Source organism: Mangifera indica, chromosome 3 (assembly GCF_011075055.1).
Source record: "Mangifera indica cultivar Alphonso chromosome 3, CATAS_Mindica_2.1, whole genome shotgun sequence".
Lineage (NCBI taxonomy): Eukaryota > Viridiplantae > Streptophyta > Magnoliopsida > Sapindales > Anacardiaceae > Mangifera > Mangifera indica.
Genome location: NC_058139.1, coordinates 1,828,502 through 1,842,121, shown reverse-complemented (window position 1 = coordinate 1,842,121; position 13,620 = coordinate 1,828,502). Strand labels below are relative to the sequence as shown.

Below are 13,620 nucleotides of genomic sequence, written 5' to 3'. Positions count from 1 at the left end.
TGAAATTGTGCTGTAGTTTTCTGCTGTGTTGCAAGTTATTAAGCTTAAAGATGGAGAAAATATTCCCCCACCAGCACAGCCCCTGAATCGTGCACCCATATTCCTTTTATGCATGTATCGTGTGCATGCTTTGCTGTTCCAAATCTCAATATATCAGTTTCATTCAGTAAGCCACACATAATAGCAAGCTTTGTAATTCGGGTGCCTATTTGTAGTTGAAGAGGAGTCCACATAATAACGCAAATTTAGCATCTACCATATTTAAGTTTTGTAAACTACAGCACAAACCATAATAATTACATGACTTAATGTTATAGCATTTAGCACAGATATAGAAACCAAGAACTGCATATGAAAACAGTCAACCATCGGCAACAAAATATGATTCCAGTAACACATAACATTTTCACCTTTTTCCCTCAGCAAGTACCTAGGTTACAGTCCACAAAAAGCAAGCTATGAAGCTCAATACCTACTGTCATAATCGGAGAATGAGTTTTCATTTGCATGCCTGGACTTGTCTGCCTGAATAATAAGAAAAAATTGTTAAACAAGTGCTTGGAAACATTATAATCCAATCTACATCCATTGCCAGTATTAATTTGCTATATAATACAAGACACCACCCATTTCACAAATGCTTACAGATTGGGTCGGCAAGATTTTCACAACTCATAAGTGAAGTGACCAATTGAGCATATAAAGAACAATTATGGTGGATAGCATACCCTGCGAATGAGCTTCTCAAATGCATCTGTCCCATTCTCTTGAATGTATTTTTCTGCAGCAGTAAGAATATCATCTGGCTTACTGAAAATGTCTTTCTTCCTTGGGATATACCAGATGTTAATAGTCTGAGGGTTGGCAAAGAAAGGTCTCACGTAATGCTCATAAACATATGCAGCACCACTGAAGTATGGAATGACTAGCCAACATGTAAAAATCAGCTTTGCATAAGACCAGATAGGAATCCTGTCACATAGTTTAAGAAATTTCAAACAGAAATAATCAGATTTAATTCTCCGTCCCTTGAAAATATTGTAAACTATAATCCAGGAAACTACAATAAAAGAAATACATGTTATAAAGTCTCCCAGCACAATTAAGTTTACTGACCATTTTGTGGTAGTCCAAACCTAGGAGAGTTTTAGATATAGCTTCAACCACAACACTGTCACTGAAACTTTATTTTCCCTTCATAGCACTAAGAGTATAAAAGAGTTCTCAAGAATGAACCCTAAACAAAAGAAAAATACAACTGAAGCATATGGTGAAATGACTATCACAAACCACATGACCATGAAAATTAGGAAATGGTTCTCTTAGTTTTTATTTAAATATCATTTATTCAAAAAAGAACATAACACCAACTATCCACAAGTACATATTAAGGAAAAGTGATTCTCTTAGTGAATGAAAAAAAGTTTGTGAAAAGAACATATCTAAAGGTTGCATTTTGCACAATCACACAGTTCAAAGAACAGATTCCATTAAAGTGACACAGAGCACGTGCATTTGTAAGCATTTAAATATTGTAAAGCATTCATTTATAAGCAAGCAATTCAACAAACAGGTTCCAGAAAGAACCTTTAAAAAACAAGTTCATGATCATAAAATGTCGTCTCAAATTATACACACAACATACTACATGAACATATAAACTTACCATTCAATGACTTTGGCAAAGGTGAGCTCAATAAGAGTAATCATAGAATAAAGAACCCAGTAAGTGAGCCATTGCTGATCATCAACAGGAGACTTGGTCTCAATTGCTCTAACAGAGGCATATCTGTTAAAAGGACCCAAACCACAAAATCATCTTACTATTTAGTTTGAAAGTATTACAAAGTACCCACTCTCAGAATCAAAAACCAAACTCAACTTAATTTATCTACAAAGAGAAAAAAACTACAGTCCAAATACAAGATAACGCCCCTTCAAAAAGAAAGATCAAGAAGAAGAACAGCACTTACAGAGGGTAGACAAGACTAACCACAGGCCTGCAAATCAAACCCAGAAACTAAATTAGAATATAATGCTGAACAATTATAAGCAGCTAAAAGAAAAAAGGTTTTTTTTTTTCAATTTATAATGCATCGTTTATTCTATGTCTTGACATTCGGAGCAAAAGTACGATTTTTATACAATTATTGTTTTCTTTCTTCACAGTTCCAGAAAACTTAATGGGTTGTTATTAAAATTTTTAAATTCCGTTCTAAAATATGTATATATCCCAGAAAAAATAAGAAACGAGTAAAGAAGCAGAGTTGGAGAAAGAAAAAGGTACATACCCAGCAAGAACATCAAAGTTCCTAAGTACAACCTTCAAGAAGCTTCCGGCCCCAGATCCCATATCTGATCTCCTCAATCTCAAGCGGTTTATTTCCTTATTTTTCTTGTTCTGATCTCCAAATTTGAGCAGAAGTTTGTTTGTTCGTTCCAGTGAGATGAGAGCGTTGCGTTGTGTTTAAGAGCAAGGGGAAAGCAGACAAGTGCTTAAAAAGCATTAAAGTTCTACAAAGTAAAGAGAACTCCGAGGGCACTGAAAAAAGAGCCAGCCATCACATAAAGGTCGGAAGAAAATAATCAAGTCCATATATTTTGGAAAATAAGTTATAGCCCACTAAAATATGAAAGTGATATTTTCGTCCCTAACAATTTTGGATCTTAAATGCGAGCTGAGTTGACTCGAGCTTGACTCACAGCTCAAATTAAACAATCTGAGTTTAAGGTAAAAAATATCAAGCTTGATCTAAGAATAAGATTTATTTTCATAAATAAATTGATTTTGAATTGATTCAAACATTTAATATTTTTCATAAATATTCAACAAAAATCAATAATTATCTAGTAATGATAAATACGTAGGTTAGTCTAGTCGTGACAATTAGAGACTGATTTGTAATAATGAATTCGATAGCAATCAAGTATGGGACAGTTGAAGAATTTAAAAAATTGAAATGCTTTATTTTTATTGATTTTTCTATAATTATAAAAATGTATACATTTTATTGTGTGTGATGTGAGCATAAGAGGAATTATAGAATTTCTGTCGAGGAACATAAAGCGTGAGAAAGAAAATAATTTTTCAGTTTTTTTAATATATTATTCAAATATGACCAAAAAAGAGACCTATTACATGTAGAAAACTTAGGTCATGTCGCAGGTTGATGTAACCCTCTTGACATGTTCAGTTTGGTTTGCTTACTAGGTAATCAAGTTTCGTGGAGTAAGGATGAAAATGTGACTTCCAGATTTTAGAGGATCCAATGTTTCTTTCCAAAAATGGGGACCCACATAGTGTTCCCCAATCACATACAGTAAAAATGTGGTGTGTGGACAAAAATGAGTGAGGGTGGGCTTTGTTCGACAAATCATTAGGTAATCCAAACAACTGAAAGGGACCATTTCTTCTACTCAACACACAAATTCTAGGAGGTTCTAAATTTAAATCAATTCATTATTTGTACAAAAGTTACATCATATTGACAATTGTCTGAGTCTAACTTCAGCAACAGAGAACAATAAAACCTCGATTATTGACCCATTGATCTTGGTCCAAGCCGGCAATGCGGTAGGCTTCTTCGGTTTCCTCAAACTCTTCACCTTGGGCGGAAACGAAAACAAATTCCTGCACCTCTGCAGCTTTGAACTGGATTCCAATATTATGTATTTATTCAACTGAGTACCATGCTATGCTATGGACCAGAGTCAAGCCCGAATACATTAGTTCATAATTTGAAAAAGTCAACTGATGCGAATAAAAAAATAAATACACTAAACTACCATCATCCATCTTGTAACATACACCATTAATTAACTTTGAGAAAAACGTGAAGAGTGATTCTGAGTACAGATTACTGGACATTACTAACTTCACATGCTATTTGGGGCATTGTTTCCGCTACTGCAAATGCTCTCCCCAAGAAGTTGGGAAGGCCACGAATCTGCAGAGGTAGGGTACCTTGCATGAGGTTTGCTTACATTTGTGCCAGGTTTAGTTGGGTGGTGAGCAGAATCAGGTGTGGAATAAGTTTGGAGATCGGAATGGATGGGGACAACAAGGACAGCAGATGCCTGCTGCAAGGCTGGATCTACGGCAGATAATCCATAACTATCTCCTGGAAAATGTGATGCCAGTTCTGGTTGATGAAATTCAGGAGGAGGTACGTTCAAGTCAGGTTTAGAGTGTGCCACCCTTGCTTGTATCTCACTTTGCAACTTCTCAATCTGAGATTCTAGGGCAGAGTTCTCCTCCTTCAGCTCATTCTTCTCAGCAGACACCTGCTCAACATGTCAAGCAACGTAAATGCACTGTGGCTCATGAGAATACAAAGGTGTCTTCATAGCTCTAACAAAAATAAAATGAAGATAGAGTAGATGCATAACCAAAACAGAGAACCCAAATAAAATTATGTATCAAATTCCAATAGAACTAACAGACTGGAGAGGGAAGGCAGGCTGAGGGAATTATCAGTAGTAAAAGGGGAACTGCAGAGAAAAATCCAGGGGCCCTACATAATGAGATTCAGACAACAAAGATGCATTCTCCTTTCTGAGTGTATCAATCTGACTGAACAAATCCTTCAACAATCTGGTTGCTTCACACAGTACTGAGGCTTTCCCACTGTTCTGCTGATTCAGTTCTGTACAAGGTGAGTCCCTGAGTGAGATATAATCTTTCACTATCCTCAAAATGACCTAGTCTTTAAACAAGGCTACTCATGAAGTAAAAAAATGGTTTGAACTTTGGATAGTTATGTTGACAGGGAATGAAAGAGGATGGCAAACAAAACCATTTAAGGAGTAAAAATTTACCAAGAGCACTGGCCAGGTCAAAAAAAAGTTCATTCAAATGCTCCCGCTTCATTTTCTCCCTCTCAGCCTTGTGAATTCTTTTAGGAGCTTTACCCTGATTCTTTTTGGTTGAACTAGGTCTGCACCACAAACAACTTTCAGACATCCAACTAAAGATAACACTTAATTGATTTTAAACTCAATGATTATCTTCTAGCAGCCCAAACTACATGCTCCAGCAGAAGTATCTGCATCAGATTATTATCATTATTATTATTGTTAAACTTTACACTATTGCCTCTTGCAGAAGGCAGCAACAAGAATTCATGTTTAAATGCTACAGCCTTCTGAAATTTTGCATATGATCCTATGTTATTCATGGCCATTTATAATACAGTTCTCTTAAACTATACAAAGTTTTGAACTAGAACCTAACTATCTAAGGCTGCTTTAATGGGCTATAAACAAAGACCACACAAGTTATTATGCTCCGCTTACATGTGAACATTACACGCCATAACATCATAAAATGCTGATTTGCTTTCCAATTATCAAGATCCAACCCAATCACTAAATAAGGGGCAACCAATATGAACCAACTAAAATAAAATTTAAGATCTTTAAAAACTAACCTATCAATGGATGGATCCGTCAGCACATTGACCTCATCAGCTGAGGGAGAAAGAGCCTCTGAACCCATGATTTTGTCAAATGGGATAAGTGCCTTCAGTTAAAAAAAGAAAGAATTACCTGAATATCAAACAGTATCTATTCAATGTTCTGTAGTTCATTCAATGAAAACAGACAAACCAAAGCACAATTCAACTTCTCATTAAAAGAAGAGAAAAGATAAACTACGGTACCATCACCGTAATGGGGATACAGTATTTGCAAAAAAGAGAAAAAAATCATCTCTAGGTGGATAACTTAATTTGTTTTTGGAAAGGACATTTATCAGTGCATAAAAACCATAAATTCGATACCAAAACAAACTGAACAAGACTTGATTGATCTTGATTTCCCCAAAAAGTCAAGAACACCAAGAATTTAAAGATCACAAACATATTAGCCCCAAAACCAGAACCCTAGAATAATGAAATTGAAGCCATATACAAAACCCTAGATTAAAAGAAAACAATAAAAATAGCAAAAGAAAAACGAAAATAATACCTCTGGAATCAACAGCTTAACACAAAAACAATCAAAATCAAAACGTAAAAAGAGGAAGAAGGGATTGACTTTAAAATGGGATAAAATTAAGAAGGAAAATAAAAAGAAATACACAAGAAGACCTTGTGGTGATTGAAAGGTGTCGAGGGCGTGGCGGGAGAATACGATACACAGGATGGCGCGTGCCAGCGAAAGGCCACTTAGTTCAATGAACCAGTACACGTGGGTTTCACTTCAATTTTGTATTATTTATTTATTAATTTATTTCAGTATGCGCAACACGTCATCCAAAATAAGGAATAAATAAATTTGATGTAGTTTATTATTTCACGCTCTATATTTATTTTTAATATATTTATATTTTCATTTACATATTGTCACGTGCTTTCAAATGGAAAAGATAAAGTGGCAAAGGAAGAGCGTGTGGCATCCACAGGGCAGCTAATTGCGTGCGCATACATACGATTGAAAGCGAAGGAGAGGAAAAATACAAACATTTTTATTTATTTCTTTGAAGAGTTGTCTGATTAATACAAACGGTAGAAAAGCCCAAAATAGTAATCTATCAGTAAACTGGAAAGGATAGTGAAGGAAATAAGGCGGCCATTGTTGGAAATTTTTCTTGATTCAAATAAACATCTTCTCAGGGTCCTGAGCATTCAAGGGGGAACCTGCGAACATTCATTCGTCCGTCCAAGGCGAGCGCCAACAAGTCGTACTCTTCCACGTACCAGAGCTCAGACACCTTTGCCTGTATAAAAAAATGCAGTCATGGTGAGCTATAATGTGATTCATGCTACTATGTTTTTGCATGCAGATTAAAAACAACTTACCTCGAATCCATGGATTTCGCTGTTTAGACGAGCAACTAGTTCGTGGAAGAATTTGAGTTGATCTGAAGTATTTTGATGGTCCTGCAGATGACACACGCATAAATTCAAATCAGTAAAATATGATATGATAATGTTTGTTTCCCGCATAATCTGAGATGAGGATATTAAAAATAAAATCCAAGGACATTGGTCGAAACTTCTCAGTAAGGTCAGAAGTAGAAGTATCATATAGTCAAAATGTTATCTAGCAATAATGCAATTAAGAGCTATAGAATTCACAAGCAGGCCGGATTTTCCAGATGCAACCCTAAGCAACAGTCACAATCCAGCTTCCTTGCAGGGTTGGCTGTTTCCTCCCTCAAGTTCAACTTCTAAATATAATTTCATATTAGGAGTTATTTCAGCCAGTTGTCTGAGATTAAGAATGCCCAACATTCCTGCAACCATTTTCACATGTTCACATACAGTGAAGGCAAATTCAACTTCATCAGAACTGACAGCATATCATAACTTATATTTACACAGGCTTCATTGAAAGCTAACACCAATTATTTCATCCCAACAACAGATATAACGCAGCTCAATGCTTCCCAATTGCCAGTTTGCAATTTTAAAATCCTAAAGATGTCAATCGGATACCTATGAGAACAACTGAATGCAACAAACTTATTGACACTTATAAGGTACTACCATGGATGAAGCCGTAGGGTGACCCAGAAGCCTTGCAAATGATGTGTGAAGAATAGCATCATCATACTGCAGCATAAAGAAGATTAGTGAGTGCAACATTAACAAATTAGATGGCATATATATCCAGGCACATGTTTATCAATTCCATATCAATGTTCGTATAAATGAAGAGAATTATCCGCTGATGGTTTACAAATGGCACTAGTGAAGCTATGACATGACCTATGAACAGAATATATAACCATCCCTATTAAAATGAAAACAAGATGACAAACTATCATTTAGGACATGATTTGGGTTCAGAGCAACACTGATAACTAGCTGAAATGAAATTGTGAAAGTAATAAATTTAAAATGTGATTTTTCATTATAAAATATGTAGACTTAATGCTCTCCTGTTACAAATATTGAAACAACAAAATAATCAAAGTTATGAGCTACTTTTATGAGTGACCCAACCATAAATAGCATTGTGCAAACAGAACATAAGAAACTTGGAGAAAGCTGCTAACCATATTAAGTTTCCTTCGTGTTTGGTTAAAAATATGCCTGCTTGCAAAAATTACAATCATTTCCAAATCTTAGGGTAAATTTCATAGTTTTAGCTATCTGGCATGCATGCCTCAAACATTACACTTCACTGTTTTCCGATTCTTAAAGATTAAAATCCAAGCTTTTCACACTATTTTACAGTAGGAATGCAAATGAGTTGAACCAAATTTCAAGCTTGATTTTGGCTACCTCCGTAAGCTTGCAAGCTCACGGCTTGATGTGAGTAACATATCAATAACACCCCTGAGAGTTTCAAATCTTACACATATGCTCTTACAATCATATTTTTTAATTTTGAATATAGGGGGTAATTGATAAATATATAAATTATAGGGTTTAAAATAATGTTTTGAAAATTAAATTGTTAAAATATAATTGTTTGAGCTCAGCTCGAGTCAACCATTTCTATCTCAAGCTCAAGCCAAGATCTTGTTGGCTCAACAAACTTGAGCTTGAGCTTAAGCTTAATCTCTACATATACGTAGTCAAATTAAGCTTGAACCAAACATTACTCTACTCAATGTAGCTCATTTGCACCCCTATTTCAACGGTATATAAGATTTCATTTGGTTCTTACAAGCTGCTTCTCAGGTGCATGTGGAAGAGCAGTTCTCAGCTTAGCACGAATAGTTACAGGATCAGCTCCAGAAATCACCTTCACAAAAAATTAGGGAATTATTGTCAGCCAATAAATTAACTTCCTATATGACAGTTTCCAGTGAGAAATATGGGACAACTGCTACTAAAACATTTAAGTCACATGGAGTGGTTCCTCATCCATGGCACAAAGATATCAACAAATGATTAATCTTTCAAGATAACAACTAACAAAAATGAGAGTAATACACATCCATTACACTGTTTCAAAATGACATAAAGAAATGCAAGGAGAGAAATTACTTCACATGTGGATATTTGTTACGACTTCACACACTTGTGAATTCTAAGAAACAAAAATGATATGAAACTAAGCAAAATAATACAACAACAACAATTAGAGTTGCACAAAAAAGCCAAGGCCCAGGGAGGAGAAAGCCCAAGCTGGATCGGCCAAAGGAGGGGAGAACAGGCCAAGTCCTCAAGGCCTGAAACTATGGTTAACAAGCCTTGAGACTGGGCCCAATGGTAAAATAGAATAAGAATGTACAAAATTAGCCTCTAACAGTAAATTTTTTAAAAATATTTATTTTTACTCATTTTTTAAAACATTATTAAAATATTAAACGTGCCCAAGGGCCCAATCCTTAGACTGGCCTACCAGGCCCCTGCATGGGGCTTGGACCAAGGACCATTCTAGGCCTTCCATATGGAGTCAAGGTCCTTGTCCTCCATAGCACCAGGCTCCATTCGTCCAACTCTAACAACAATTAGAAAACTAAACTCTAAAAATTTAACATGGCAAAGCTTCTCTGCTTATAAGTTGCAATTTATTAAAGAAATTGAACTGCTTTTTCTCATCTACACAACCATCCTTATATACAAGTTATCTTACTTCAACTATGATTCCTAGACAGATACAACTTATGATTGAACCTAATTACTACTTTCCTTATCTCAATACAATTTCTAAACCAAGGCAATTTATGCATTGAACTTTAATTAACTACTTTCCTATTCAACAAAAAAATTCTAACTTAATGGGTATTTCCCTGTATTGAATATCTTCTACTAAACTACTTTGCATATTCTTTCTCACTTCTACTCTTGTAAATCTTGAGCTCCTTGATTTTCCGCCTCTTACGATGGTAGTTCACCACAATTGGAGGCCTAACAATATTGAGAGCCTAAATTATAGACAAAGCTTTGGGTGAAGCCATCAACAAATTTCCCTCACCAAGGCAATAATATGAAAGTAATAGATGTTCCTAATACGAATTTTGAGAGAACCACACCTCAAAAGTTAGCTATTGAGATGGGAAAGCCCAAGGCCATATAAACTCTACACTAGTTGTCCATACTTTCCAATGTAAGATCCAAGTTTCATACCTTGCATTTAGGAACCTAACAGTTCCCAACCTTTGAGTGTTGAAAACAATGAGTTATAAGAATCTGGTATCATACTTTCTGTCACCTAGAACTAAAAAATTATATAATATATCATCATTTTCCTTTTCCTTTTCACATGTGTAAACACTCCAAAAGCATATATACTGGCTATTATTGATGCAACTTTTCTGAGTTGGAGATGATTTGCATGCATCTGATCCCAACTCCACCCACCATCTAAAGTAATATGTTTGACAAGTGAATAGGACAGAAGAAAGTAATTGCAAAGGTTTCAAGTGATAAACTCCACCCTAGTCACAGAAGATCAAATTTCCACATGACAGTAAAACATTCAGAATGCAGAAATTCAATTTCTTTGCTCATTCACAAGTGTGTGGCTGTCATAGACACACACAGAGCAAAGAGTAGGGAAGGAAGGGCAGGACAGGGAGAATACAAGTTAAAGAAAGTGACCTGCCAGCAACCCAGAAGCACACCAGTTGAAGTTAAAACCACCCTGTCTAGGACAATTTTTAGAGGACAGAGGCCCTCTGCCACAGCTCTAACAGCGGCTACTTCAGCTTCAATCTATACAAAACAGAAAAGGATTCAATGATTACATCAAAACTCAAGCAAGAAGAGTTAAAAGCATTAAAGAGACATCAGAACTAGCTTAAACAGGCATCGTACCTCATCTTCAGTGGCAGGGACAGGTGAAATATGATGGGAGGCGTGAAACATGCTAAAATGGTACAAACTTGAATTCTGAAACCATATTGCTAACAAAGATCCATTTAAGCATGCCAAAAATGAGGTAACAAATAAAGAAATTGAAATCTCTACACAATGAAGTGGAAAAACATAAAACCATGCAAGAAATGACTAAATTAGCTCCGGAACATAATTACAGAAACAGTATTCATGTAAGAGGCCGGCTATATAATAGCTTACCTTTATCAAAATGTGGACTGAATATACGTTTTACAGCCTCTCTGCACCAAGAAGAGCATGAAATTAAAATTTAAGCTTCCAAATTTCACAATGAACTAAAAAATATATCACAAAAAAACTTAGCAGGTATAAAGTTCCAAAGACATACATACATTCATGCAAAGAGTAAAATATAAATATACATATTAATTAATTTAAAAACCTCGAGCTCAATTGTATTTCTTGCACTCAGTGTCAAAACTATGCAATCATTAATGAAAACCAATCATTTATATTTCTATGGAGAAGTCAAATTAAAATCCTAATGAAAGGTTTTAATGAAGAAAGAAAAGGATTTTTTTTTTTTGCTGTTTAATGGCTAGAGTGCACATATTCTGCTCAATAACACACACACACACATATATATATATGTATGTATGAATACATACATACATACATATATAAAAGATAAACAATACAGTAAATCAAAATAGCAAGAATAATGAAATAATGCTTACGAGATATGCACTGAATACTCTGTGCTCATATACAAAACATTTGCTCGTACAGGAGGATTTGCTGCCTGAGAAAAAGAAGATGAACCACCATTGACTTAAAATATCTCAATAAATAGCCATATAAATTAAGTTTGCAACTCAATTCATTTATAATTTACCTTAAGTACAGGTGTTACAACTCCATCTTTGAGATTGAAGATATCTGAAAGTGACAATGACTGAGATGTTTCCCCTTGCTTCAGAAAAACCGCTCCATGCTCATCCAAATCCCTCGCCATCTTATCATATAATTTTGCCCTCCGCTCCTCATTTGCAATACGAGAATCTGATTTTAAAAAAAAAACCCTCCGTACAATTAGCATCACTCAAATACTTTAGTCTAGTCACGATACACATATAAATGAATTCCTTGATATGGACTGCAAAATTTTAACTCCATAAAAAGTCTAGTTCAGAAACAGGGATTTACTCTTTAATCAAATCCTAATTAAGAATTTCCAAGATCCAACCATAAGGCACGTCATAAAAATCTAAAACCCAGAAAAGGCCACCAAATTTAAGGTATCTGAAATGCTTTCCTCAGATATATATACTAAACACTCAAGTTCTGATCAAACATGGATATAATACATGGGTTTGCCACGATTTAATAAGAAATAAAAAAGCCCCTTACAGATCAAACACAACAAGATCTTGTAAGCTAATAAACGGAAAAATTTTCAACGGTTTCCTATAATTGAAACTTAACCAAAGAGAAGAGATGAAATTACCTGAAGCAGAAAAAGGGTATTTCTGGTTCTGGGATAAATTCTGGAGGGCCATGTGAAACAAAGAGTAGAACAAGACGAGAGAGATAAACCAGATAAAAAGTACCCTCTTTGAATGACTCCACCAATTTCTAACCCTTGCCATCTCCATTAACTTTTCAAGTAACAAATGATGACATCAAAACCTTGTAAAATAATATTGATGTGGTGAGGAATGGGACATGAAGATTGACAGCATTTTGTTTGTTTGGGGTTAAACTTCACATCACATAGACTTTCAGTTCTACTTCTCTTTCAAGCCTTACTCTTTTCCTCTTGTATGGACTTCTGTAGCTGTAAATTTTATTTATATTTTTATTTACTTTGTTTTAGTATTTACGATTTTTATATTAATTTTCTGATTTATAATAAGGGATGATTTATTTAGTTGACTTTTTTTTTTTAACAAAATACCAAAAAGGGGCACAAGTTGTTATTTATTTATTTATTTTAGAAATTTCCAAAAGACTATTTTCTGTCCAAGGGTTGATGAACAGTCATTTTCGTCCTAAATTTGAAAAAACTATTTCTCCACTTGTCCTCAAATTTGATTAGTGTATTCCATTAAATGAAGGAGTGGAAATATCGTTGTATATTAATTTTTCTATTTTCCTTTTTATTTTTTAAAAAAAAAATTAAGGAAAAAATTGTAATTGTTAAATATATTAGTGTTTATAAAAATTTTAAGAATTTTTTAAAAATTTGAAAAAAAAATCAATATATATTTAATAATTTCAAAAAATATAATTACACATATAAAAATATAATATTTTAAAATTAATTGATTTTTTTTAAAATAAATAACCAATTTTTAAACTTATAAAGGTGTATCAATAATTGAATATTTATATTAAATATTTTAAATAATTTTTAATTTTAACACTGGTAAAAATTTGACCTAAAAAAAATTATTTTTTTATTGAATCCTACTTATACATATACAGTCTAAAGACACTGTTTTTTAAACTAGATTGGTTATTGAATTAATTATTTTACTTATTTATGATTCAATCGATTTAATCAGACAATCAACTAGTTTAACTTATTATCAAATTATTTTTTTTAATAGTATCAAATATTTATTATATTTTTTATAAACGTAAAACATAATTTTAAATATATTAATTAAACAATTAATAAGCTATTACAAAAATAAATGAATAATTAGTTACAAATTATTAATTTTAAATAGTTTTTTTTCAATTCAACGGATTTATTAATTTTAATCGAATTTCAAATAAGACAATACATATATATAGGTGGGATCAGATTATAAAACTAAAATATATTATAGTGTGATTCATAATTCAATCGATCAAACGGAATAATTATCAGGCC

General features: G+C 33.8%; 3 protein-coding genes across 7 annotated transcripts; all 3 read right to left on the bottom strand.

The window, feature by feature from the left end:
• Positions 1 to 235: 235 nt before the first annotated feature.
• Positions 236 to 2,606, bottom strand: LOC123209915 (HVA22-like protein a). The gene is made up of 5 exons (XM_044628011.1): positions 2,292 to 2,606; positions 1,974 to 2,000; positions 1,667 to 1,789; positions 729 to 972; positions 236 to 525 (listed from the first exon to the last, which is right to left on the bottom strand). The coding sequence occupies exons 1-5, from the start codon at positions 2,351 to 2,353 to the stop codon at positions 466 to 468; spliced, it is 516 nt and encodes a 171-aa protein (XP_044483946.1). The 5' UTR covers positions 2,354 to 2,606; the 3' UTR covers positions 236 to 465.
• Positions 2,607 to 3,432: 826 nt separating this feature from the next.
• LOC123209914 (transcription factor bHLH47) lies at positions 3,433 to 6,205 on the bottom strand. Of its 4 annotated transcripts, none has more exons than XM_044628007.1 (5): positions 6,090 to 6,205; positions 5,430 to 5,547; positions 4,819 to 4,937; positions 4,519 to 4,646; positions 3,433 to 4,284 (listed from the first exon to the last, which is right to left on the bottom strand). In XM_044628007.1, the coding sequence occupies exons 2-5, from the start codon at positions 5,495 to 5,497 to the stop codon at positions 3,877 to 3,879; spliced, it is 723 nt and encodes a 240-aa protein (XP_044483942.1). In that variant the 5' UTR covers positions 5,498 to 5,547; positions 6,090 to 6,205; the 3' UTR covers positions 3,433 to 3,876. The 4 variants fall into 4 exon arrangements, with proteins under 4 accessions (XP_044483942.1, XP_044483944.1, XP_044483945.1 ...); XM_044628009.1 differs by having other exon boundaries at positions 5,430 to 5,521; positions 6,090 to 6,201; XM_044628010.1 differs by having other exon boundaries at positions 5,430 to 5,521; positions 5,968 to 6,197.
• Positions 6,206 to 6,445: 240 nt separating this feature from the next.
• On the bottom strand, positions 6,446 to 12,526 carry LOC123209913. 2 transcript variants are annotated; one of them, XM_044628004.1, is made up of 10 exons: positions 12,247 to 12,526; positions 11,635 to 11,801; positions 11,477 to 11,541; positions 10,980 to 11,020; positions 10,719 to 10,867; positions 10,503 to 10,616; positions 8,620 to 8,697; positions 7,491 to 7,556; positions 6,801 to 6,881; positions 6,446 to 6,718 (listed from the first exon to the last, which is right to left on the bottom strand). In XM_044628004.1, exons 1-10 carry the CDS (start codon positions 12,392 to 12,394, stop codon positions 6,611 to 6,613), a joined length of 1,017 nt encoding a protein of 338 aa, XP_044483939.1. In that variant the 5' UTR covers positions 12,395 to 12,526; the 3' UTR covers positions 6,446 to 6,610. The 2 variants fall into 2 exon arrangements, with proteins under 2 accessions (XP_044483939.1, XP_044483940.1); XM_044628005.1 differs by having other exon boundaries at positions 10,719 to 10,807.
• Positions 12,527 to 13,620: the final 1,094 nt, after the last annotated feature.

Coding starts and splice junctions, on each gene's coding strand:
- LOC123209915 (XM_044628011.1), bottom strand. CDS start 2,353: ATGGGATCTGGGGCCGGAAGCTTCTTGAAGGTTGTACTTAGGAACTTT. Junction 1,790..1,973: donor GTTAGTCTTGTCTACCCTCT/GTAAGTGCTGTT, acceptor TCCTTTTAACAG/ATATGCCTCTGTTAGAGCAA. Junction 973..1,666: donor TTTGCCAAAGTCATTGAATG/GTAAGTTTATAT, acceptor ACTATGTGACAG/GATTCCTATCTGGTCTTATG.
- LOC123209914 (XM_044628007.1), bottom strand. CDS start 5,497: ATGGGTTCAGAGGCTCTTTCTCCCTCAGCTGATGAGGTCAATGTGCTG. Junction 4,938..5,429: donor ACGGATCCATCCATTGATAG/GTTAGTTTTTAA, acceptor TTTGTGGTGCAG/ACCTAGTTCAACCAAAAAGA. Junction 4,647..4,818: donor TGACCTGGCCAGTGCTCTTG/GTAAATTTTTAC, acceptor CACCTTGTACAG/AACTGAATCAGCAGAACAGT.
- LOC123209913 (XM_044628004.1), bottom strand. CDS start 12,394: ATGGAGATGGCAAGGGTTAGAAATTGGTGGAGTCATTCAAAGAGGGTA. Junction 8,698..10,502: donor TGCTTCTGGGTTGCTGGCAG/GTCACTTTCTTT, acceptor TTTTTTGTGAAG/GTGATTTCTGGAGCTGATCC. Junction 6,719..6,800: donor GCGAAATCCATGGATTCGAG/GTAAGTTGTTTT, acceptor TTTTTTATACAG/GCAAAGGTGTCTGAGCTCTG.